The 26,448-nt window shown below is 47.5% G+C and overlaps 2 protein-coding genes across 6 annotated transcripts in view; one reads left to right on the top strand and one right to left on the bottom strand.

Moving 5' to 3' along the window:
* Positions 1–7,800, top strand: part of chtf18 (CTF18, chromosome transmission fidelity factor 18 homolog (S. cerevisiae)) — a 117,350-nt gene extending 109,550 nt beyond the window's left edge. For all 4 annotated transcript variants that reach the window (XM_086000378.1, XM_086000377.1, XM_086000379.1 and 1 more), the window contains 2 exons: positions 2,841–2,901; positions 6,351–7,800. In XM_086000378.1, coding sequence (XP_085856504.1) covers positions 2,841–2,901; positions 6,351–6,493 — 204 coding nt within the window. In that variant the 3' untranslated portion in view covers positions 6,494–7,800. The remainder of the gene's footprint in view (positions 1–2,840; positions 2,902–6,350) is intronic.
* Positions 7,403–26,448, bottom strand: part of gng13b (guanine nucleotide binding protein (G protein), gamma 13b) — a 31,885-nt gene continuing 12,839 nt past the window's right edge. Inside the window, exons 1-3 of one of the 2 annotated variants that reach the window (XM_086000382.1) lie at positions 23,682–23,942; positions 19,294–19,446; positions 7,403–7,508 (exon numbers count right to left, since the gene is read on the bottom strand). In XM_086000382.1, coding sequence (XP_085856508.1) covers positions 7,403–7,508; positions 19,294–19,391 — 204 coding nt within the window. In that variant the 5' untranslated portion in view covers positions 19,392–19,446; positions 23,682–23,942. Of the gene's footprint in view, positions 7,509–19,293; positions 19,447–23,681; positions 23,943–26,448 lie in introns of those variants that run through there. The other variant, XM_086000381.1, reaches the window with a different exon arrangement.

Genomic DNA, 26,448 nt, shown 5'->3' with positions numbered 1-26,448 from the left:
TCTCTTGCACGTACAGTGAGGTGACACTGTAGAGCCCTTCATTAATATTTTAGAATTTCTTCATTTTTTACATAGAAACATAGAAGATAGGAGTAGGCCAGTCGGCCCCTCGAGCCTGCTCCGCCATTCAATGCGATCATGGCTGATCATCCAAATTCAGTACCCGGTCCCGGCTTTCTCCCCATACCCCTTGATCCCTTTAACCTTAAGAAATATATCCAACTCCTTCGTGAATATATTTAATGAATTGGCCTCTACTGCCTTCTGTGGTAGAGAATTCCACAGGTTCACCACTCTCTGGGTGAAGAAATTCCTCCTCATTTCTGTCCTAAATGGCCTACCCCTTATCCTTAGACTGTGACCCCTGGTTCTGGACTCCCCGACCATCGGGAACATCCTTCCTGCACCTAGTCTGTCCAGTCCTGTCAGAATTTTATAAGTTTCAATGAGATCCCCTCTCATTCTTCTAAACTCCAGCGAGTACAAACCCAATCGACCCAATCTCTCCTCATACGTCATTCCTGCCATCCCAGGTATCAGCCTGGTGAATCTTCGCTGAACTCCTTCCATGGCAAGAACATCCTTCCTCAGATAAGGCGACCAAAACTGCACACAATACTCAAGATGTGGTCTCACCAAGGCCCTGTACAACTGCAGCAAGACATCCTTGTTCCTGTACTCAAACCCTCTCGCTACAAAGGCCAACATACCATTTGCCTTCTTAACCGCCTGCTGCACCTGCATGCATACCTTCAGCGACTGGTGCACAAGGACACCCAGGTCTCGTTGCACTTCCCCTTTTCCCAATCTATTGCCATTCAGATAATAATCTGCCTTCCTGTTTTTGCCACCAAAGTGGATAACCTCACATTTATCCACGTTATATTGCATCTGCCATGCTTCTGCCCAATCACCCAACCTGTCCAAATCATCCTGGAGTTTCTCGGCATCCTCCTCACAGCACACACGCCCACCCAGCTTTGTGTCGTCTGCAAATTTGGAGATATTACATCTAGTTCCCTCGTCTAGATCACTTTCCTAACGGCCTCAGTACAAAACATTAATAGGAACATTAGTATGAAACAAGAGCATTCATACGCCGGTGATGATGGTACTGGCTAGAGAGCGCGATATTTTTTCCAGCTAGGTTGTTTTACACAGTGCCACAAACAGGCTTATCCTATATGGCCATATGTTATGTTACATTGTCACGTCATGTTATGTTATTTTTATGTTTATGTTGTGCTGTTGCGTACCTAGGATGAGAAAAGGCCATCAGGCGCTCGCCCTATTTTTTTATGCACTTCATCCCCATGTATCTACCCTTCCTTTCACCCCCACCTCCTGGGAGAGGCTAGAGATAACAGAGCCCTGTAGCCAATACAAGAATCCTTTGTCAAAAATTCCTCAGAAGTTGATCAGGCAAGACCCTGGAGGCGCCAGGCCAGTTAGCTTTTACTCGGAATAATTTGTCTGACCTTCCTTCTGCCGTGATCACATTGTTTAACAACGTTTTGAATGACTGCAAGGAGTCCGTCCTCATCACTCGAGAAACATAAAACTTCCGAACATCGTCTCAATTTAAATGGGTGGTTCCTACTTCTATCTGACTCCATCACCTCGAATAATCTGTGTACTTGTATGTGATCAGTGCCCTTATTAATTTTAGTTACCTGAATCAGCTCGTCCTCACAGTCTACACCTTCCTAGGGAAGGTTGCTTATGCCCGCAGTACCGTTTCAGTTGGACAAGTGCGACAGCTCAGCTTCTGTGCAGCACACGCACGATCCTCTTCGATACGGCGTTTTGATTTTTTGACAAAGGGTAGTGGCGTGGAATAGATTTTCTTTCACCCACTGATTTTCTCTGTCTGACGGCGACGACAGATTAAAGAGGGCGAGTTCCTGCCGGGTTGCATTGCCCACCTGACATTGTCGCCCTCCGTAAAGGAAAATGGACTGCAGCGTCCGAGTGATGAGGAACTCCCAATGCATTTGCCTATAGTTATGTCCCTGGCCTACATGGCTTGGGAGTTCCTCATTAGACCTCGGATTGCACTCATTACTCGGACCCTGCAGCTGATAGGCCAGGGACATACATAAGGACATAAGATGTAGGAGCAGGAGTCGGCCATTTGGCCCCTCGAGCCTGCTCCGCCATTCAGTAAGGTCATGGTTGATCTGATCTTGGCCTCAACTCCACTTCCCTGCCCACTCTCAATAACCCTCGACTCCCTTATCGTTCAAAAATCTGTCTATCTCCACCTTAAATATATTCAATGACCCAACCTCCACAGCTCTCTGGGGAAGAGAATTCCAAAGATTCACGACCCTCTGAGAAGAAATTCCTCCTCATTTCCGATTTAAAAGGGTTTCCCCTTAAACTGAAACTGTGCCCCCTAGTTCTAGATTCCCCCATGAGGGAAAACATCCTCTCTGCATCTACCCTGTCAAGCCCCTTCAGAATCTTATATGTTTCAATAAGATCCCCTCTCATTCTTCTAAACTCCAATGAGTATAGGCCCAACCTGCTCAACCTTTCTTCATGAGACAAGCCCTTCATCTCCAGAATCAACCTCGTGAACCTTCTCTGAACTGCCTCCAATGCAAGTATATCCTTCCTTAAATAAGGAGACCAAAACTGTACACAGTACTCCATAACTATAGGCAAACGCATTCAGCCAATTGGTGCAATTGTTCGCAGCCAGATTTGTTTGCGCTGCACTTTTAATATTAGCTGTTTACCGATGTCAGACCTCAGCCTTTTTATTTGAATTTTTGTAGGTTCATCTACTCAAATGTACCTAAATACTTTCTCTTTTTTTTCTTTTAATTTTTCAGGCAGAACTAGACTTCTTTGGCCGGCAAGTGGTCAAAAGGAACATGGTGTCAACCTCAACAGGTATTTTCCTCCGATATTTACTGTCTCTCCCTCGCGTACAGCAGCCCAGAGCCTCCGCATCTCTCTCCTGCCATTTGGCGGAACACCATCTTGTTGCAGGGTCGCCAACCCTCCAGGACTGTCCTGGCGTCTCCAGGAATTAATGGTTAATCTCCTGGACGCTGCTGCCGGCAACTCCTCGAGGGATATGGGGATCGGGTGGATTTGAGGTAGAAGATCGGCCGTGATCTTATGGAATGGCGGAGCAGGCTCGAGGGGGGCCGTATGGCCTCCTACTCTTACTCCTCCTCATTCTTATGTTCTTAACCCGGGAGAAAAATTGATTGGGGCGTTAAAAAGAATTGTGCGTTTTCTTTATTTTCTTTCAAACGCTTTTAGTTTATTGGTTATTTTTTTTTTAAATACAGGTTGGGGGGGAAAGAAAATGGCTGTTTGACTGGGCAAATGGGATGGAGGCAGGAGGTCATGTGATGAAATCTCCAGGAATACATCCAACCAGAGTTACATAAGAACTAGGAGCAGGAGTCAGCCATTTGGCCCCTCGAGCCTGCTCCGCCATTCAATGGCTGATCTGATCTGATCTTGGGCTCAGCTCCATTTCCCTGCCCGCTCCCCGTAACCCATCACTCCCTTATTGTTCAAAAATCTGTCTATCTCCACCTTAAATATATTTAATGACCCAGCCTCCACAGCTCTCTGGGGCAGAGAATTCCACAGATTTACGACCCTCTGGGAGAAGAGATTCCTCCTCATCTCAGTTTTAAATGGGCGACCCCTTATTCTGAACCCAGAGTTGGCAACCTTACCTTGCTCCTTCGTCCATGGTGGACTCGCTGTGTACGGAAATTGAAACCCTTGTGTTTCCTCACACTGAACGTTGGGTTGTACAGTTCAGTAGATCTACACACTAAACCCAACGCAGTGTGTCTGGCTACTGCTCCATTGGGCACCCAGCTCACATGGTTGCCATTTGGACAGCAACCTGTAGGAAGTGACCCAACAAAATTCACATTTTAAAATAAAGGTGGGGGGGAGTAGTTCATAGATTCGTACAGCACAGCAGGAGGCCATTCGGCCCATTGTGTCTGTGCCGGCTCTTTGAAAGAGCTGTCCAATTAGTCCCCCCTGCCCTTTCCCCATGGCCCTGCAAATGTTTCCTTTTTAAGTATCTATCCAATTTCCTTTTGAAAGTTACTATTGAATCTGCTTCCACCGCCCTGTCAGGCAGCGCATTCCAGATTATAACCCGCGTGTAAAAAAAGTCTCCTCGTCTCCCCTCTGGTTCTTTTGCCAATTATCTTAAACCGGTGGCTTCTGGTTAGCGACCCTCCTGCCAGTGGGAACAGTCTCTCCTTAATTACTCTTCTCAAAATCCCTCGTGATTTTGAACCTCTAGTAAATCTAGTTTTTTTTTTAAGAAACAAAATATCCTCTGTCATTAAAATGGCGGCTTGTCTGCATGCTCAGCAGCAGGCCTCTGGTGGGCCATATCACCCTCGTGTCTCCAGCACCATCTCAGTGTCGCGCATTGGCTTTGATCATTTTGGTCAGGGCGTAGAAATAATTCAGCAACTGGTTTTCAGAGCATTTCTTTCACCGTCTCACTGTTTCCATGGCGACGTGTTGTTCCCCCCCCCCCCCCCCAAACCCCCCTGTCAGAGTGAAGCCTCTCTGTAATAATCTCTGAGGTGGATTGTTCTGTCGATGGGTTAGCTTCCGAACACAGGGTTACATTGCGATCACTTAATGCATTTTCAGAGCTGCTGTGGAGCCTCATGTTGCCTGGGTGGTCTTTCCCAGTGCATTATTCATACATTCCCACCTCGGGATATCATTTGTTTTTGATTAATCAAAGCCAGCAGTTTTACGCAGCAGCTTATATGGCTGTCCTGGGTACACTTTGCTCCTGCTTCTGTGACTGGCTGAGCAACCCCACCCCCACCCCGTTCAAGAAAAATTGTTAATTGATATATTTTTTTCCCTCAAAAGACCAAACTCGCGCTTGCCTTGTTAGTCTACAGGGAGGTCTGGAGAGAAGACCGTTGCTATGCTGACTCTCCCACCTGAGCTCCAAATATGGTGTCCAAGACGCACTCCTCACCCCATCCTCGCTGAAACCAAGACTCCCAACTTGCTCGTTCCCAGGAGCTGAACACTGGGACTCCCCTCACCCTCCCCAAGCAAGCTACAGACGTTTAAAATCCGAGCGCGGCATCTCCTAGCCTCTACTCGGTGATTCTCCTCGTCATTCCACCATTAGAAGGCCTTTCCTCTAAGTTTTTCAATGTTTAAGAAAAGCACCAGTTTGCCGTATTTCCACATGGTGCTAAATTGGAGCAGTTTGTGTTGTGGGACCAGCAGGAATGGGTTATGACTGAATTATTTTTGCGCAGCACTTTTATAACCGGCAAATTGTATAGGGCTGGGTTTCTATCTTTTTTCGCCTCTCCCAGGAGATCACACGGCTTTTAGGCGAGGTGGGGACTGTATATATTGTGACGCACAAAGCATCGCAGCTGTGTGGGACAGGCTGGATGGACCGGTGGGTCTTTTCCTCTCCGTGTGTTTAACGATCAGCCTTGGCTGAAGATCCCAGGGACAGAAAAGCCAGTGTCTAGCCCTCTTCTCCGTCCACGCACCCTCTCCATCTTAGAATCGGAGCATTCTCGGTTGTGCTGTCACTTATAGCTTCTGAGTTTGTGCCAGTTTCCAAGTGGTTTTGTGCTATAGATCTGTGCCCAATAGGACTGGGGTGGAGACTTTCCAAATTCATTTTACAGTCACCCTTCGAAGTCAGTCTCCACTGGTTGGCCCCCCAGGTCCTTCGGGTGGAGAGGCAAGTGTGGTAACCCAATGCCCCTCGCAGTCCCCCTTCCTCTACCTTTCGATCACCGTGGATTTTGAGTTCTGCGTTGCCAGATGTTCAGGGACTTGGCCCAGTGCTGCGGTAACAGGCTGCGCGATCATGTGGTGAGATGGTGATTTTTTGAGCTCCTGGAGTACTCGTTCAATGGGGACGGGGAGTCCAAGAGGAGATTAGACACTGCCCAACCTCGAGGAAGAAAACCAGTGAACGCACAATCCCTGGCTATTCTCATCATACTTTCTACATTACAGCAAGTGACTACGCTTCACGCTTTGGGCCGTCCTGAGGTAGTGAAAGGCGCTATATAAATGTACATCTTCCTTTTATAAGCTGCCAGCAGCCAATTACAGAATGACAAGACGCTTGGGAGCAAAGGCCTGCTGCAAGTTCCCTTTGGCCAGGGAAGGTGAAGTGCTGCGAGGGGGGACGCAGCGATATTTTTAATATATTCTAACTTACTTCATCTGTACTCTAGTTCCAAATCTGGGACAAAGATAAAACAAGTCCGCTCTGTGCTCAGGAGACAAGCCTTGTATAAATGTTTACCAGTATATTGATTGATCTCTCTCTCTCTCTCCCTCAGCGACTGCAGGTGCTGAGCCTGTGAAGGAATCAGTTGAGAAACTTATTGGCAAAGCGGTTGGAATGAGTGATGTTTGGTTCCGGTTCAATGAAGGGGTTTCAAACGCCGTTCGACGCACTGTTTACATAAAAGACCTGCTCTGAGAACGCGGCAGGCGGTTGAGAGAAAGGCGCGGCGGCTGTTTGAAGAGCCCCATTACGCGTTCTCGTACAGACCGGAACTGTCGCTGTCGGGCCTCGCCTGTGCCCCGAGCTCCGTCGGGTCCGATGGCGAGCAAATGAAGGCCGGCTTTCCCTTTTGTCATTTTCTAGTGGGAGACTCGCTCCAGACCAAATTGTTGGGCCACAAACTGTCCGAACTCTTCAAAACATTAAGTGGCAGTAAGGTTTGCGCACCAGCGGTGCAGCTCGTACCCCTCGAGTGTGACTCTCAAGAGACTAGTTAATTCCAGCATCGTTGGCTAAGTGGGACAATAAGTGGGTTTGGAATCTAGTTGTTATTTCCACACAAAAAAGGGGACATCCTATTCTTACCAGCCGCATCCTTTACTCTTCCTGAAATGCCCCTTATTACACCTCCACCCCCCCCCACCACCCCAGGATAATGAGCGTTTACTGTAAAGAGCCATCTGCATGAACTGGACCTAACTTGCCAGGAACCCAATGCCAATTATAGATCTGCAATGCTGAGAAGCCCATTGGCCAGCCTGGACAAACTGGGTTGGATCTGAGCCCTGATGGGAACATTGCTTTAAATGTTTTTTTTGTTTCAGACAACATGGGATTCCAGCTTTGTCAGACACTGGGATGAAGCCTTGCCATTATTAATTATTGCTTTATTTGTCGTCTTCCTCTTACATTGCTCTTTTCTAGTTGTACAAAGAAGTTGGTTGATCACTCGTACAATGATTTTTGCCTAGAATTACCATAAAATGTACAAAAAGTTGTAATGCATATGTTTAAGAATTTAAAAGACACTGCCAACAAAATTCTCCTCGAGAGTCTCTTTCTTTACAAATAAATTGCTTTACACAGAGAGCGGTTTGAAAATTGTCAAAGTATAGCGCATTTGCCCTTCTCCACCCAGGGGTTGCTCTTCATTAGCTCTGGGTTTAGGAATGGATCGTTTGGCACTCCTTCTTCTATCCACTTCACAAAGCTTCGTGTAGGGGTGGAATAGAAAGGAGAGATGGTTAGTAGTTGGACACGTGTTCACAGAAACAACAATTGATGAATACAGCCTACTTCAACTTGAGTTTATTCTGGGTTTGACTTTGTAATATGCATTTTGTTTTTTTTAATAGGCTTCGATCCTTTCTCCTACAATTTGCGGAAAGCCCTGGTTAAAGAGCTTCATTTATGGGTAAACTCCTCCTGCAATTGCTTGCTTTGGGGAAAAAAAAAACCTCACTGGCTGTTCCTGCATGTCCCTGTTGTAGCAACCTCTTTTTTTTTATAAAAGGTTTTGTCGCGACAGACGGAATTGGTAATGCAATAACGTATTTTTCCAAACCGGTGCCTCAGTTCACCCCCTCCCCACCCCCTTTTATTTTCTTTTTAGGGTAAGACCTCCCTCTTTAAGGTTTTGTTTTCTTCAAAGACCCTTCACCTGGTCTCCCTGTGCCAAAACAGTCAATGCCCAAGAGAGCAACCCGATCGGCCTGTCCCAGGTCTCTGGCGGTGCCATGATCAAACTGGCCTCTAGGGGGTGCAGCACGATATCTTTGACTGACTTTTCCTCTTCACGCCTATAGGGAAATGCCTCCTCACAGCACCTGAGCTGATGTCATCATATGTCACTCCCGAGACCCCAGTGTGTTGCATAAGCGTATCCCAGGCATGCAGGTACAGTTTTCAAGGGTAATTCTATCGACAGAACGAGGTGATCCGGACATACTTCAGCAGTCAAAACATCCATCCAAAACTCCACCCACCCAGAATACAGTACGATGGCTCAATTACTGTATGCATTACCCAATGTGGAACTGAGACACATAGATCAAGAAGGCCCCCAGGTTCTATCCTCAATCTGCACTGAGTTCTTCCTTCTCAGTCAGGATGGTGATTGGTGGGGGGGCAGGGGTTGTAAATGGTCTCAGTGCTCCTGGATAACAGAGGGGCAAATCGAGACAGGATTTGCACTCCTGATTACTAATCCCCTGTCGTCAAGTACACGTGTGTGTGGGTGACTGGCGAGGACAGGATTGTGTTTGGCTGTAATGCTTCCCTGTGGTTGAATAGACTGTGAGCTCTCACGATTTGAGCTTATTTGGGAAGGGTATCTGGTGGGCACCAGGGCCCCGGTGAGACCACACCTGGAGTATTGTGCAGAGTTTTGGTCTCCTTACCTAAGGAAGGATATACTTGCCATAGAGGGAGTGCAACAAAGGTTCACCAGACTGGTTCCTGGGCCGGGGGGATTGTCCTATGAGGAGAGATTGAGTAGGCTAGGCCTATATTCTCTCGAGTTTAGAAGAATGAGAGGTATTCTCATTGAAACATACAAAATTCTTACAGGACTTGACAGGGAGGCTGTTTTCCCCTGGCTGGGGAGTCTAGAACCAGGGGTCACAGTCTCAGAATAAGGGGTCGGCCATTTAGGACTGAGATGAGAAATTTCTTCACTCGGAGGATGGTGAATCTTTGGAATTCTCTACCCCAGAGGGCTGTGGAAGCTCAGTCGTTGAGTATATTCAAGTCAGAGATCGATAGATTTTTGGATATTAAGGGAATCGAGGAATATGGGGATAGGGCAGGAAAGTGGAGTTGAGGTAGAAGATCAGCCATGATTTTATTGAATGGGGGAGCAGGCTCGAGGGGCCGAATGTCTGACTCATGTTCCTATTTCTTGTGTACTGGGGACCATCACCAACTGCAGAACCAAAGTTCACATGAAGTGGCACGTTCCAAAATGAAGGTGGAGAGAGTGAAGCACCCATTCCATGATGATATATTCCTTCATAGGCATGCAAAACTCAGTCTAGCAGATATCAATGGCAATCTTGCATCTGGATGCTGTCGCCCGATAGTTTTAAGTCATGTAACGTGATCCTCAAGGATAGCTGTATAGAATATTAGAGTTTTGTCTACGCAGAGAGAAGCCAGCATGCCACGAAGAATTCACCCAGCTTCTTGCTGCAGTTCCCCCATGGCGTCAACCTACCAGTGACCTGAAGCTCCCCTTGGCTTCATTCTGTGTTGATTTTTAATGGAAAAGAAATGTTGAATCTTGTCGCTAAAGGGGGAAAATTTCCACCTCTGCTTCTTACAGTTCAATCGTCAGCACTTGTATAATAAATAATGCATGTTGGATATCCTGAGAAACAGCGGCTATCTAACCCCACAAGAGTCACACTTCCTTCATCCAGGCGGGAGCGTGCAGCCTGCCCTGTGTACTCGGCCATCACATCAATAGCACATCCGTGCTTGATGTTTCACCCGCAGGAGCTGTGTTCTCCCCTGCAGTGTGTCATAGGCAGTTACTAGAATGCCGCCCCAGGCTTTCTAGTAGGGGATAGGTTTTTTCCTTTGAATGTGTTGCTAACTAAACATCTCCCAATAAACACTGCAGATTGCAGGATTGTTTACATCCATTTTAATCCCTAATCTTTAGCTACATATTCCCTTATTTATAGTCATGCCTTATTCTGCATCAACACTGAAAGAAAGAATTTGCATTTATATAGCACCTTTCACAACCTCAGGACATCCCAAAGCACTTCACAGCCACTGAAGTACTTTTGGAGTGTAGTCACTGCTGTAATGTAGGAAACGCGACAGCCAATTTGCGCACGGCATTAATGACCCACGTATCCCACAAACAATGAGATAATGACCAGATAATCTGTTTGTGTTGTTGATTGAGGGATAAACAGTGGCCAGGACACCAGGGAGAACTCTTCTACGAAATAATACCACGGGATCTTTTACATCCCGTCTGCTCTCTCGGGTGGGCCTCGGCTTAACAACTCATCTGAGAAACACCGCCTCCGACGGTGCGGCGCTCCCTCAGCGCTGCACTGTAGTGTCAGCCTAGATTTTTGTGCGCAAGTCTCTGGAGTGGGACTTGAACCCACAACCTTCTGATTCGGAGGCAAGAGAGCGTGCTACCCACTGAGCCACAGCTGACACTGTAAGCCCAGTTCTTTTATCTCACCAATTGACCCCTCTTTCTGTCTTCCCCCCCCCCCCCTGCTCTCCTTGAAGGTTCTTGGCCTTTTCCTGGGGTCCACATCCACGGGGGCTGTACGAGGTGGTCTCCACTACATTGCCCAAGTGGCGTCCGTAGGCCTCGCCACTGAGAGCATTGCGGCCTCACCCTCACCTGGCACCCAACACCCGTGTGGGGTATTTCTAGGAGTGGGTGGCAGATAGCGATCACAAGTGGGAATCAGGGTGCTTAAGGCCAAACGCAGGATCCCTACCAGCAGTCTGGCCATGGTCAGCATAGACCAGGGTTTGAACCTTTTAACATTTAATGGAACTAAATGCTTTTAATAATGAACTTACAAATAGAAAACAAACTGCAGGTAGTACGCATATTTAGTTGCCATTTTAAGTAGCGACTGTCCTGATACCATCTAAGAAAGAAATGTTATATGCGAGTGGGCTATGTAGATTGCAGCTGTAATCTCCTGGTACCAGGCAGCACATTGTGTAGTGGCGCAGTGAGCTCCCTCACTCCAGCTGACCAGGACAAACGGAGTGACCATTTCACAGGGAATTATTCATCAATTATTTAAAAAGGACTTGTTTTAAAATAAAATGAACAAGTGAGGACACTTGCCTTTCCAGTTGGAGGCCGTGACAGGGCTGGCCTGACACTGGGAGCAGTCTCCCTGAAGCAGGAAAATGTTCCATTTTAGGTTACAAATAAATTCAGCTTGAGCCGCGGCTCAGTGGGTAACACTCTCGCCTTTCAGCCAGCAGGTCGTGGGTTCAAGTACTCACTGCAGAGACTTGAGCACAAAAGCTGGTGCATTACTGAGGGAGTGCTGCACTGTCGCAGGTGCGGCCTTTCGGCTGTGACATTAAACCGAGGCCCCCGTCTGCTCTCAGGTGGAAACAAAAGACCCGGCGACATTATTCGAAGAAGAGCCCCTTATCCCGGCCAATATTTATCCCTCAACCGACGCCACTAAAGAGATTATTTGGGGATTATCATATTGCTGTTTGTGGGAGCTTGCTGTGTGCAAATTGGCTGCCGTGTTTCCTACATTACAACAGTGACTACACTTCAAATAGTACTTCATTGGCTGTAAAGCGCTTTGAAACGTCCTCAAGTCGTGAAAGGCGCTGTCTAAAAGCAAGTATTTTTCTTTTATCGACACACACTTATATTAGATGACTGCAGCTGAGCGAAGACGGGGTCAGGGGCACTTGACAATCTAACTGGCTGAGCTTCGCTGTTCCACTGGCAGCTGAGACCAGGGGCACCCAAAAAACACGGAGCTGGAATCGCTCACTTTGAGCAATGGGAACTGCAGATTTCCGGCTCCCAGCCCCATCTTTTGTCAGTGACAGGGGCATCAGGTGAAGTGAGGAGAGCAGCACTTTTAGCAAATAGACCGCTGGAAGGCACCCGGGGACTTGGCACAGCGGCTCCAGGCAGCACACTAGTCGAGTGGCAGGAGAAACAAAGTGAATGCTTGATTTGGATTAATGGGGATTTGGGTGGGTGGAGTGCGCCAGTAAATCTCTTAGTTATGGCAATCGGGAGAACCCCTGTGGAAATTCAACCCCCGGGTCTCCAGTCGGCTGCTGAAGTGTGGCAACTAAATTATCTTATCTCATTCAAAAGCTTATTATATCCCCTTCTTCAGTTTCCCCCTACCTTATTATTTTAAGGTTGCGGCAGTAGCAGTGGGGTTCTCCAAAGTGCTATATTACTGAGCAGTAGAGCTTGGTTTTTTGAATGCATTGGCTGGGAGGAGGCTCGTGTGGAGCATAAACACCAGTTGGGCCGAAGGACCTGTGTCTGTGCTGCAGATTCTCTGCAATATGTCAGCGCTTCTCGTTAAAACTATTTTCTCCGGGTGATTCTCAGAACAGTCGCTATTGATAGCAGTTGGGGCGCAGGGGGAACAAGCTTTTTTAAAAAAAAATGTTTTAAGATAAATGAGCAAATGCCTCAGCTGAAATAGTAGAGAGCAGGAATTTCAGAATTTAATTTTAGGGCTCATGTTCAAAGCCGTTTATACAATACAGGGTACGTTTGTCATTTTGCGGGGAGGCTGCTACGCAAAAGTAGCAAGTTATCTAATATATGTGGAGGGAAAGTGTGTCACCTCTGGTTCACCTTCCTTGATTGGTGCTTGATCGCAAATTGTATTCATCACCATTCCTGCCCCCACCAGTGATGGGAAGGATTACAGTCTCCTGTTCCTCCTCTCCTATCCCAAGATGGATTGGGGGTGTTCCTCCTCTCCTATCCCAAGATAAATTGGGATTGGGGGGGGGGGGAATGGATGCTGGGACAATTGGAGCTTTCAAGACCGAGATCGATAGATTTGTGTTGGGTCAGGGTATCAAGGGATATGGACTAAAGCAGGTAAATGGGAGTGGAGGTCAAAAAATCAGCCATGATCTCATTGAATGGCGGAGCAGGCTCGTGGGGCGGAATGGTCGACTCCTGTTCCTATGTTCCCTTACAAGGGAAGGAAAATAAACCTAAAGTATGTAAAACCTGACTACTGAGCTTTATATTGTTTATTGGAACTCTGTCAATACATTTTTGGGAATTAAGGGATATGGAGACAGTGCGGGAAAGTGGAGTTGAGGTAGAAAATCAGCCATGATCTCATTGAATGGTGGAGCAGGGTCAAATGGCCGACTCCTGCTCCTATTTCTTATGTCTTCATTCTGCCTCTTATACCGACGGGCTCTGTTGAATTATTTTGACTGGAGCTGCTACTTTTATGGACACAATCCGTAGCTGGTGCCGACGCAAATCTATTATCATGTCCTCAGCTATAAGAACTTTAAACAAAACCAACGGTTTTCATTTGTATGTGTTTAACCAGTGATAATGGATTAAGCTTGATTGACGAGACCTCACAGATGGAGCTCCCGGTTGCCAGGGGTGCAACAAAACTAGACCATTAAGTGGGATTAGCATCCGACCCTGGTGCTGAGGTACCATGCCACAGCACGCCATCTGATTTATCAAGATGGATAAAAGCAACTAATATTCCCTCCCAAGACTTTAACTATGTTAAGCTATTCATATTTAATTTTAAGTTATTAGTTTGCATTGCTGGGTTTTTTTTTGTTAATGTATCTTCTACATTACAACAGTGCCTGCACTTCTAAAGGTACGTCATTGGTTGTAAGACGTCGTGAAAGGAGCTGCGTAAATGCAAGTCTTTCTTTAACTTGTACCATTCCCTCCAAAAATTCTTTGAGGATCCCACACACTGATGGGTGAGACCATTTTTTTTTAACTTGGCACGTGTAGGTAAATCTCACGCACTGTTCTATCTACCCATTGGTGGTAGAATTTTGTTTACAGAGTTTTTTTTTCCATTGATGGGATGTGGGCGTCGCTGGCTAGGCCTGCATTTATTGCCCATCCCTAATTGCCCTTGAGAAGATGGTGGTGAGCCGCCTTCTTGAACCGCTGCAGTCCATATGGTGTAGGTACACCCACAATGCTGTTAGGAAGGGAGTTCCAGGATTTTGGCCCAGCGACAGTGAAGGAACGGCGATACAGGTCCAAGTCAGGATGGTGTGTGGCTTGGAGGGGAACTTGTAGGTGGTGATGTTCCCATGCGTCTGCTGCCCTTGTCCTGACTGTTTTTTCTAAAAGTGTCCCTTTGATTGGCTCCTTGGTTAAATGCTCTGCCCTGGTGTGTGAATTAATTATATGTACCAAGACGGGCCTATGTCCAAACCCTACGCCGTGCTGAGGTTGGGAGCAGAGACGCTACAACTTGCCTGCGTGTACCCAGACGAGGGCGTGAAAAAAATAAACCAAGGTTCTCACTCCAGATTGTTGCCCAGTGACCCCTGCCTGACCCTTCTACACAGTGCACATTGGTGGATATCGACAGGAGGCTATGACCCAGGCACAGATATGATGTCCCGCTCGGTTAATACCACTGTTGACAATTCTTGTCTAGATTCACACATGAAGAATGACCATTTGGTTGAGGTAATGGAGAGCTAGTAATGTCTGCAGAATAGCCCCTCAGCATCAATGTGGTGGCATAGTGGCTATGTTACTGGACTAGTAATCCAGAGGCCTGGACTAATAATCTGGGAATGCGTGTTCAGATCCCACCATGGCAGCTGGAGAATTTAAATTCAGTTAATTAAATAAATCTATAATAAAAATGACCATGAAACTACCAGATTGTTGTAAAAATCCATTTGGTTCACTAATGTCCTTTAGGGAAGGAAATCTGCTGTCCTTACCCAGTCTAGCCTACATGTGACTCTGGACCCTCTGAAATGGCCACTCTGTCATATCAAAGCAGTTCAAGAAAGTGGCTCATCGCCACCATCTTCTCAAGGGCAATTAGGGATGGGCAATAAATGCCCAGTGATACCCACATCCTGTGAATAAGGGGGAAGGAAAATTGAGAGAACAGAATGTCTGAATAAAAATCTTCCGACTGTAGTAAGGTACACAGCAGTCACTCCCACTATGAAATGCTTCTATCCTAACCTTATACTAAGTGGTCACCTATTGAGATCCTCACCACTGAATCAACATTGTCACTAATGATGTAAACCAGTGATGTAGCTAAGAATGAACTATCCTCACCACACTCGTGGCTGCCATATCAGCCTGTGCTGGGAATCAAATACATGAACATTACTAATAACGTGGAATGATGATAGCCTACAACAATTTAACCTGGCAGTGTATTATGAAAAATGTTTTTATTTAATTGGATCTATAAGTGTCCAGCCATAGAATCAAAAACTAGTTGACTGGATATTTTGAGTCTGAAAGCAAGGCGAGCATGTACTGAAAACTGACAGATTTTTAAAATGTTCTTTAAAATATCCCATTTTAAATTTAGAATGCTGCAAAAATATTTTTAGATGCAGTTTTATTTCTGAATTCATGTTAAGCCTAAAAATGCCATTGTGTGGTAGCAAAAATCAGTCTTATTCCATTCAACACTTCCCCCGCAACATTTATTTATTTTAAATTTTTGAGCGTGTCCATCACGCCGCAGGCTTTCTGCTTTATTCATTCTTAGATAGAATGGAGAATATACAGCACAGAAACAGGCCATTCGGCCCAACCAGGCCATGCCGGCATGTGGGCTTGGGATCTTGGGATGTGGGTGTCGTTAGCAAGGCCAACAACCCAGGAACACCGCGCATTCCACACTCATCACAAGGCTAGCATTTATTGCCCATCCCTAGTTGCCCTTGAGAAGGTGATGGTGGGCCTTCTTGAACCGCTGCAGTCCGTGTGGTGAAGGAGATCCCACAGTGCTGTTAGGGAGGGAGTTACAGGATTCCGATCCAGAAACGATGGAACGGCAGGAAACTCTCGTTTAAACGGCATCTAAATATCCGGAATTCTCTATTAACCGGCAAAATTCATACTCCGAAAACACCTCAATAACTGGAAATGTTGCCGAGTCCGAGTCCAAGTCTCCCGCGGTGGCCGAGTTAGTCAGTGGGGGTAGCTCTCCAAACTGCCACTACTCGGCTTCTTGGCGCTGTCAGAAGTCCGAACACCTCAATAACAGGAGTCTGACTCTTTGTTTGTTAAAAATAGCCCGGTAGATAACCTTCTCTGTCATCCAGAATTTTTAATCAACCGGCACAATCCCGGTCCCGTCGGTGCCGGATACCAGAGAGTTTCCTGTATATATGTCCAAGTCGGGATGGTGTGTGACTTGGAGGGGAATTTCACACTTCAAAGCAACAAAAGTATATTTTTAAAAAAGAGAAAAAGCATGCTTTTTTCTCGGTGCTAAAAATTTGCTCACCCCTCACAATCTACACACCCTAACCCAACAATTAAACTGATTGACCTAATGATCCAGTTAGACCACTTTCCCACAGGGAGTTCCTAAGCACTAGCCTTAAAATTACACACCAGATTAACAGCTAAACATCACACCAATGCTCCAGAGCCCAGACTACCCATGTAGAGGAGATGAGCTATTCTCTGAATTTAATTTTCTCTCTTGTGCTTTTCCTCCTGTCTAATGCTTAATTCTGAATCTAAGATAGTGGTAAGCAACTTGCTGCTGGATTATGATCAATGCTGCTCTTTAACCAGCAGATACGAGAGTGGGTTGGAGCGTCTAGCCTTCTGGTTGTCCCGCCTTCTTTGTGGAAAGTGGTCTTGTTCCAATCAATGCAGAACAGTCCAGATCAGGAACTTAATCCACAGCACTGGAGATATCACCCTGCTTTCTACCACTCTCTTGACCAGCACTTCAGTGGAGCATTGCAGCCATATCATGTAGAACTACTCTTGGGGTGGAACTAACATGTCAGCTTGGCTCAGTGATAACATTCTCATCCCTGATTCAGAAGGTCACAAGTTCAAACCCCACTCCAGGATTTATCCAGCCATTAGTACTTTACATGTTAAGACAGTCCCTCCCATCAGGATCAGATACTCAAAAAAAAACCTAAACAGTTTCTTCAGCTCTTAACCCACATTGTATTGCAGTCTTATACTGAAGGAATGTACATATTTTGATGTGCCTTTTTTTTTGGTGGTGGCGGGAGGAGATGTCCCCTGGTTTCCTCTCAAGGTGTTTTCTCCCATTTTACCACAGGGTGGGTTTATGTGTCTTCAGGTTCTGGCTACAAAATGGATGGAGCCACTAAAGGATGAAGAAGAAATCTTATAGTCGAGGATAAAGGAATTATTTGGCTGTAAAGGGTTTTGTGACATCCTGAGGACATGAAAGGCATTATAAAAATGCAGATTCTTTCCTAATAAGGTAGACACCTGGCAGAGAACTAAGGAATGGCAATGATATTTAAGTTTTTTGCCTCAATATTTAGAGAGGATGGTGAAGCAAGGACTACAGGCGTGCCAGAGGAGGTGTGAAGGTAGGTGACATGAATCAGTCATTCATGAAAGAAAGACATCTGAAATAATACTGAGTGGCCTGCAGGTGGCGCTGTCCAGGGAGAGTATAAATACTCGGGCACGGGCCCAGCTTGCACAGGACATTCTTAACAGGAACTAGTGAAGGACACAACTAGACCTCCATGTTGTAAAACAGTTGATTAAAGCTTTGTTTAACGCTTAGACCAAGTGCCTAGTAGTTTTCTTACATCAGGAGGACTAATTGATATATTTTTTTTAATGTTTAACTGTATTAAAAAGGTTAATGAGGCTTAAAGTTGCTAAATCACCATGCCCAGATTACTGAGGGAGGTTAGTGATGAAGTAACAGAGACAATAACAATAATTTTAGGAACATAGGAACAGCAGTAGGCCATTCAGCCCCTCGAGCCTCTTCCGCCATTCAATGAGATGATGGCTGATCTGTATCCTAACTTCATTTACCCACCTTGGCTCTATATCCCTTAATACCCTTGGCTAGCAAAAATCTATCGATCTCAGATTTAAAATTATTAATTGAGCTAGCATCTACTGTGTTTGTGGGAGAGAGTTCCGCACTTCTACCACCGTGTGTGTGAAGAAGTGTTTCCTAACATCTCTCCTGAATGGCCTGGCTCTGAGTTTAAGGTTCTCTCCCCTTGTCCAACAGAAAATGCTTCTCTCGATCTACCCTGTCCATTCCTTTCAAAATCCTAAAAACCTCAATCAAATCACCCCTTACCCTTTTGTATTCCAGCGAGTACAAATCTAGTTTACGTAACCTCTCCTCATAATTTTAAAATTATTTTCAAAAATTCTTTGGGAATTGAAATTATACAAAAGAACTGGAGGGTGATGAACGTTACAACCCTGTTCCAAAAAGGGGAAAGGGATAAGCTAGGTAATTATACGCCGGTTAGCCTCACTTCAGTGGTGTGAAACTGATAGATATCATAATAAAGGATGACATTAGTCAGTACTTAGAAAAGTATGAGTCAACAAGGATATGTAAAGGGCAAATCATACTGAATTGATTTCATTCATTTGAGAAAATTACCAAGTGCACAATCAAAGGGAGGAAAGTGGATTTAGTACATTTGGACTTTCAAAAAGTGCCATATTAGAAACTTGTGAAGATTAAGGGCACGGTATTAAGGGTAAGGTGGTGACATGGACAGAGGGACAGCTGGAGACTGCAGAATGTAGAATAGATGGTTCTTGAATTGGCAAAATGTAACTAGTGGTGTGTCTCAGAGATCAGTGTTCCTCTCAAACTCCATATACATAAAAGATTTGGACATGGGAATAGAGGGACTAATGCTAAAACTTAATGGGGGTCACTTTGAATTTGTGAAATTGTGTAAAACAAGTTACATAGAATTTACAGCACAGAAACAGGCCATTCGGCCCAACTGGTCTATGCCGGTGTTTATGCTCCACATGAGCCTCCTCCCACTTTACTTCATTCAACCCTATCAACATATCCTCCTATTCCATTCTCCCTAATGTATTTATCTAGCTTCCCCTTAAATGCATCTGTGTTAACTCAACTACTCCGTGTGGTAGCAAGTTCCACATTCTCACCACTCCATGGGTAATGAAGTTTCTACTGAATTGCTTATTGGATTTATTAATGACTATCTTATATATTTATGAATTATGACCCCTAGATTTGGACTCCCTGACAAGCAGAAACATCTTCTCTACGTCTATCCTATAAAACCCCTTCATAATTTTAAATACCTTTAAATTTACGTTTCTATGATTCTATGAAAACCTTAAGGCTGGAGTTGAGCTGCTTTGTTGAAAGGAGCTGATCACAGCATTAGACACAAAGAGAGAGTATTCTATTCTCACTCTCGTCTGTCACCTTAATCACAACATTAAAACCGAATTTGAAGCTTACTCAGGGATTGATTTGGAAGACATCTCCCTCTTGTAGGACAGCTGATACTTCAGACTATCCACTTCCTTCTTGAACTGCGGAACGTCCCAATCCTCCATGGCCACAGATTGTTTTTAACTGTCTTCTTTTCGGGGGGAGGGGAAGAAAAGAAATCTGAAAAACAAAGAAATTCACATCTCAGCAATGCAGAAAGAAAATCAGGTGAATAAACACTAACACGATACGTTAGTACAAGTGCTGTCCCTCTTACGGATTCAAGAGGTTTTCTGATACAGGCTCAAGTCTGAATGATATATTTCTTCAAATAAGGATTACATTACATTAAGCAACTATCCGGAAGCCCTGTCGTGGTTCAGAGTCAAACAAACCAGGGCAGTCCCAAGGTCAATCTCTAGTCTCTGCCGAAATAGCTGATCCCGTCTTTCGGATCAGATGTTAAACCGAGGACCCGTCTGCTCTCTCAGGCAGACGTAAAAGATCCCATGGCACCATTCGAAGAAGAGCAGGGGAGTTATCCCCGGTGTCCTGGCCAATATTTATCCCTCAACCAACATCACTAAAACAGATTATCTGGTCATTATCACATTGCTGTTTGTGGGAGCTTGCTGTGCGCAAATTGGCTGCTGCGTTTCCCACATTACAACAGTGACTACACTTCAAAATGTGCTTCAATGGCTGTAAAGGACTTTGGAACACCTTGAGGTTGTGAAAGGCGCTATATAAATGCAAGTCTTTCTTTCTTTTCAGTGGATGTCGGTGGAATAGAATTAGACCCAGTTGTGATATGTCCCCCCCCCACCCCAAATCACTGAATAACCTGCCAATGCTCACTGTCTGGCCTCACGTGTGAAAAGTAGCCACTTGGAAGTTCTGGAGCTCTGTCGGAGCCGATGATATCCATACACCTTCAGCAGAACTGAAGTTGCCCACACAAAACATTTACCTGCCTTCTCTCTTTCCAATGCTGAAGAGCCTGCTGTGCGTTTTCTCCACTTTGTTTTTATTTATGTGACAAATTCCATGGTGTTTTAACTGTATGCCGGTGGATAGAGACAGACCTAGCTTTGTGTATATAAACATAAATATAGTGCCAAGGCTGGGGACTTTCTAAAATGTTCGCCCGGCTCCAGCGTATCTGGCTCCAGAAGGTGGTCCCTGTCCTCAGCCTCCAAACAGCATTTATTAATGTGTTAACTGAGCTACAAAGACTTCATGGGGGAGATGTGACCAACACCTGACTGTGGACCATTCACCCTGGAAATAGAAACATAGAAGATAGGAGCAGGAGTAGGCCATTCAGCCCTTCGAGCCTGCTCCGCCATTCAATGAGATCATGGCTGATCATCCAAACCCTAGCACCCGGTCCCTACACCGACAGCCATCCCACCCAAGCTCCATCCCCGTAACCCCACGTATTTAATCCCCCCTAACACTAAGGGCCAATTTTTTTATCATGGCTAATCAACCTAACCCGCACATCTTTGGACTGTGGGAGGAAACCGGAAGCACCCGGAGAAAACCCACGCAAACACGGGGAGAATGTGCAAACTCCACACAGACAGTCACCCGAGGCCGTATTTGAACCTGGCGTCCCTGGCGCTGTGAGGCAACAGTGCTAACCACTATGCCACCGTGCTGGATCTATCAAAGGAGCTATCATAGAACTGAGGATGTAACCCCAACATGCATTATTTCATGCCAATTCACCCAGCAACGCATGTGCTCTAAGGGCGAAAGGGATCATGTAAGGCAGAGAGACAGACAGCGAGGAGCTGAAGTACGAAAGGGTGGAAATCACAGGTGCTCCTTGGGTGACAGGGAACCGATAGTAACTGATGCAGTGTGCTACAGACTGTCAGTAAGGAGTCTCGCTGCATTCACTGCTGTCAGGAGCTGCCTACAGTTTTGAATGATCGAGCCTTTTATTGCTGTCATTACCTATAAGGTTGCACTGTGTTCTCTGTGTATCCCGTTTGTTTAATATCTGTAAATAAACCATATTCTTTAATTCAGAATCTGAGCCCAGCTCACCTGGTGATGTGTTGATAATATCAGGGTGGCTTGGAGTGAAATAAAGCACATGTGCCATCACTGATCTAGGAATGTGTGAGCCCTAAAGGTAACAAGGTCTCTGCGGGAGCAGAACACTGTGGGGCTACAGCTTTTGGTTTGAAGGGGGTGTGTGTTCACTTATGGGAGGTGTCGCAAGAGCTTTGGCAGAGAGCTGTGAGAAATACTCATGGCAGCACGGATATTATATATCCTCGGAATGGAGAATTACTGCCTCTGTCTCTTGGACTGAACCTAAAAAAGGACTCCATTCTTTTTAGATGTGCTGTTGAATTTGTTTTGCAATCGTCAGGCTCCCTGTGAATGGAAAACAGAGGGTGTCCGAATCCACTCATATCAACAACAACTTGCATTTCTAGAGCGCCTTTAACCTAATTAAATCTCCCGGGGCACTTCACAGGAGCGTTAATCAAACATTTGACACTGAGCCACATAAGGAGATATTAGGACAGATGGTCAAAAGCTCGGTCAAAGAGGTAGGTTTAAAGGAGCATCTTAAAAGGAGGAGCGAGAGGTGGAGCGGTTTCGGCAGGGAATTCCAGAGCTTAGGGCCTCGGCAGCTGAAGGCACGGCCACCAATGGTGGCGCGATCGAGTTTAACAATTTCAGATCATAACCTCGGCCCCTATTACATTTTTACTTGTAATTTTTCCACTCCTTTCCCCCCCCCCCTCCCTTTCCTTTTGTTTCTCTCTCACACCTGGCAGCTATCTCTTGCCCTGCCAGTACACTTCACACCTAATCTCAGCCTATTACCATCTCGTCTAGCTTCGAATACCTTTCATTGTCTCTTTTACTTCTTTTGTTTCTTTTACTTCTTTTGTCCGATCGCAGCCCTGCCTTCGATCTATTTTCTTTTCTTTCCAGTTTTGAAGAAGGGTTCGACCCGAAACGTCAACTCAAATTTCTCTCCACGGATGTTGCCTGACCTGCTGAGTTTTTCCAGCATTTTCTGTTGTTATTTCGGATTTCCAACATCTGCAGTATTTTGCTATCGATTAAAATCGAGGATGCGCAAGAGGCCAGAATTGGAGGAGCGCAGAGATCTCGAAGGCTTGTAGGGCTACAGGAGGTTACAGAGATAGGGGAAGGGGCGAGGCCATTGAGGGATTTGAAAACAAGGATGAGAATTTTTTTAATTAATACCAATGTAAGCCCCTTTAGAAAATCCGCCAGTAATGGTTTCTTATTATCTTTTTAACATAGTCGTGACGGCCCCATCACTGCAAGGCTGGTTGTTCTGCACCTGCTTTGAGAAGTGATCGACCTACAACTGCCACTTGAACCACTTCTAGCTGCCTGTAGTCGGGAAAGGATTTCAGGCAGATTGGCCAGAACCCAACCGGAACAGACTAATAGAGTCAATGATAGCTGCAAGTCTTATGAGTAAGAAAGTATGGTGACTAGGTTATCGCAACTACTTTGCTATCTTAACAACACACCTGCCTCTTCCCTAGGGATGCCAGGATTGTCCCGGAATATCCAGGAATGAAAGAATAATCTCCTGGACACTGCTATGAGCAACACCCAGGAGAAAAATCATAGGGGCATTAAAAAGATTTTCTGCAAATATGTATTAGTTCTAAAAATATTGGAAACAGGATAAAAAGGCTGTTTGACTGAGAGTCAAGCACCATCCTAATAGGTAATGAAGTGCAGGTTTGCCTCCCAAATGGTGTGCGTGGTGGGGATGGTCCTGGCAGGCGACCAATGGCGGAGTGCGGGGACGGGGTGGTTGGAGGCAGGAGATCATGTGATGAAACCTCCAGGGATGCGGCCAACCAGAGTTGGCAACCGCAGTGGAGAGAGGGGGGAAACAGAGTCCGATGGTTCAGGTCAGTGGCCTTTCATCAGGCGGGTCACTGGGAATCCGGCTGCCACACCTGAGATGAGCTGTCAGCTACTCAACAGGGCCACGGGGTGAAAATGCCTCACAACATGTTGGCCATGGCTCTGGATGGGAGGTGGGACAAGATGTCTGACAAGATCCTCCTTGGCTGGTCCCAAGGGCGGCCCCTGCAGGCTGGACAATGACAAGGCAGCAACACTGGCACCAGTCAGAATGAGTCAGATCCCACAGGTCTCACCTTAACTGGTTGCAGGAACGCTGAATTGAGAGAAGTTTTCAGGTAGAGCAAATTTTTTTACTGGCACCCCGGTTCTCTCTCGCCACCCCCCAATCAGTTGCGGGACATAAGCATGTAATTCAATATCCATTGGAATTTCAGTACTTTTTCAGGAACTGGATGACCCATTGTCATTAATTAACAGCCTCCGCGCCCATTCTCCGGACTGGCCCAAGTGCATCGTCCTCTTACCTTCTCACAAAGCGAGACAAAAGGGGAACAAGTCTGCAATCATTCAAACATACTCGAGATTGCAGCAACGCAGCGTCTACACACCGGGAACATCTCTTGGCAAAGCGAACTAAACCGGATTGGGAGGGGGGGGAGACAGCAGAGGGACTGGACCCTCCCAACCAGCCGATCGCCCTCTCTCTCTCTCTCTCCCTCCTCTTTTGCTTTTCCATCTGGGAGCATCAACATTCTTATTTCCGCATCGTCCAGACGTGTCTGCAGCTGCAGCTCACTCACAACAAGCATCGACAGGCGGGTGCGAACTGGCAGAGCCCTGCCTCCCCCACAGACAATTCGTTGCTGCGATATTTAGATGGTGATTGCACCCACCCAGCACCCTCTCCCCGCTACCCTCTCCCCGCTACCCTCTGCCTCCTACCCTCTCCCCGCTACCTCTCCCCGCTACCTCTCCCCGCTACCCTCTGCCTCCTACCCTCTCCCCGCTACCTCTCCCCGCTACCCTCTCCCTCCTACCCTCTCCCCGCTACCCTCTGCCTCCTACCCTCTCCCCGCTACCCTCTCCCCGCTACCTCTCCCCGCTACCCTCTGCCTCCTACCCTCTCCCCGCTACCTCTCCCCGCTACCCTCTCCCTCCTACCCTCTCCCTCCTACCCTCTCCCCGCTACCCTCTGCCTCCTACCCTCTCCCCGCTACCCGCTACCCTCTCCCCGCTACCCTCTCCCTCCTACCCTCTCCTCGCTACCCTCTCCCTCCTACCCTCTCCCCGCTACCCTCTCCCCGCTACCCTCTCCCTCCTACCCTCTCCCCGCTACCCTCTCCCCGCTACCCTCTCCCCGCTACCCTCTCCCCCCTACCCTCTCCCCCCTACCCTCTCCCCGCTACCCTCTCCCCGCTACCCTCTCCCGCTACCCTCTCCCCGCTACCCTCTCCCCGCTACCCTCTCCCCCCTACCCTCTCCCTCCTACCCTCTCCCTCCTACCCTCTCCCCACTACCCTCTCCTTCCTACCCTCTCCCCGCTACCCTCTCCCTCCTACCCTCTCCCTCCTACCCTCTCTCTCCTACCCTCTCTCTCCTACCCTCTCCCCGCTACCCTCTCCCCGCTACCCTCTCCCCGCTACCCCCCTCCCCTCTCCCCGCTACCCTCTCCCTCCTACCCTCTCCCCGCTACCCTCTGCCTCCTACCCTCTCCCCGCTACCCTCTCCCCGCTACCCTCTCCCCCTACCCTCTCCCCGCTACCCTCTGCCTCCTACCCTCTCCCCGCTACCCTCTCCTCCTACCCTCTCCCTCCTACCCTCTCCCCGCTACCGTCTCCTTCCTACCCTCTCCCCGCTACCCTCTCCCTCCTACCCTCTCCCCGCTACCTCTCTCCCCCTACCCTCTCCCCCCTACCCTCTCCCCGCTACCCTCTCCCCCCTACCCTCTCGCCCCTACCCTCTCGCCTCTCCCCGCTACCCTCTCCCCCCTACCCTCTCCCCCTACCCTCTCCCCGCTACCCTCTCCCTCCTACCCTCTCCCCTCTCCCCGCTACCCTCATCCCCCCCAACCTTCTCTCCCCGCCAACCTTCTCTCTCCATCAACCCTCTCCCCACTACCCTCTCCCCTCTACCCGCTCCATCTCCACCTCGCTTTGGTACAAGCAGCAAACCATCACCAGAAACAATTTGCTTTTTTTTGCCTGGATTGGAGTGCGCTGATTTTTCTTTCTTGCTACTCTCCCCCCACACACCACCCACCCCATGCCACGCCTATTTCACAATGACCCGCTGAAAATAACTACAATCTACAGGGCGCAATTTCAACTGATTTTTTGACACACTTTCTTAAGGGGTCTACTTCCGCTTACCAGGGCTGGTGGTGCTCAGACTTGTGTGTGTGAGGGGTTGTGTTTGTGTGTGAGGGGTTGTGTGTGTGTGTGTGAGGGTTGTGTGTGTGTGTGAGGGGTTGTGTGTGTGAGGGGGTGTGTGTGTGTGTGAGGGGGGTGTGTGTGTGAGGGGGTGTGTGTGTGTGAGGGGGTGTGTGTGGTGTGTGAGGGGGGTGTGTGTGTGAGGGGTTGTGTGTGTGTGTGTGAGGGGTTGTGTGTGTGTGAGGGGGTGTGTGTGTGTGTGAGGGGGGTGTGTGTGAGGGGTGTGTGTGTGTGTGTGAGGGGTGTGTGTGTGTGAGGGGTGTGTGTGTGTGAGGGGGGTGTGTGTGTGTGTGAGGGGTGTGTGTGTGTGAGGGGTGTGTGTGTGAGGGGGGTGTGTGTGTGTGTGTGAGGGGTGTGTGTGTGTGTGTGAGGGTGTGTGTGTGTGTGAGGAGTGTGTGTGTGTGTGTGTGTGAGGGGGGTGTGTGTGTGTGAGGGGGGTGTGTGTGTGTGAGGGGTGTGTGTGTGTGTGTGAGGGGTGTGTGTGTGTGAGGGGTGTGTGTGTGTGTGTGAGGGGGGTGTGTGTGTGAGGGGTGTGTGTGTGTGTGTGTGAGGGGTGTGTGTGTGTGTGTGAGGGGTGTGTGTGTGTGTGTGTGAGGGGTGTGTGTGTGTGTGAGGGGTGTGTGTGTGTGTGAGGGGTGTGTGTGTGTGTGTGAGGGGTGTGTGTGTGTGTGAGGGGTGTGTGTGTGTGTGAGGGGTGTGTGTGTGTGTGAGGGGTGTGTGTGTGTGTGTGAGGGGTTGTGTGTGTGTGTGAGGGGTTGTGTGTGTGAGGGGTGGGTGTGTGAGGGGGGTGTGTGTGTGAGGGGTTGTGTGTGTGTGTGAGGGGTTGTGTGTGTGTGTGAGGGGTGTGTGAGGGGTGTGTGTG

This window comes from Somniosus microcephalus, chromosome 11 (assembly GCF_052327205.1).
Source record: "Somniosus microcephalus isolate GS21.2 chromosome 11, FLI_Smic_1.0, whole genome shotgun sequence".
In the NCBI taxonomy this organism is placed as follows: Eukaryota; Metazoa; Chordata; class Chondrichthyes; order Squaliformes; family Somniosidae; genus Somniosus; species Somniosus microcephalus.
This window is presented reverse-complemented; position numbering and strand designations above follow the sequence as displayed.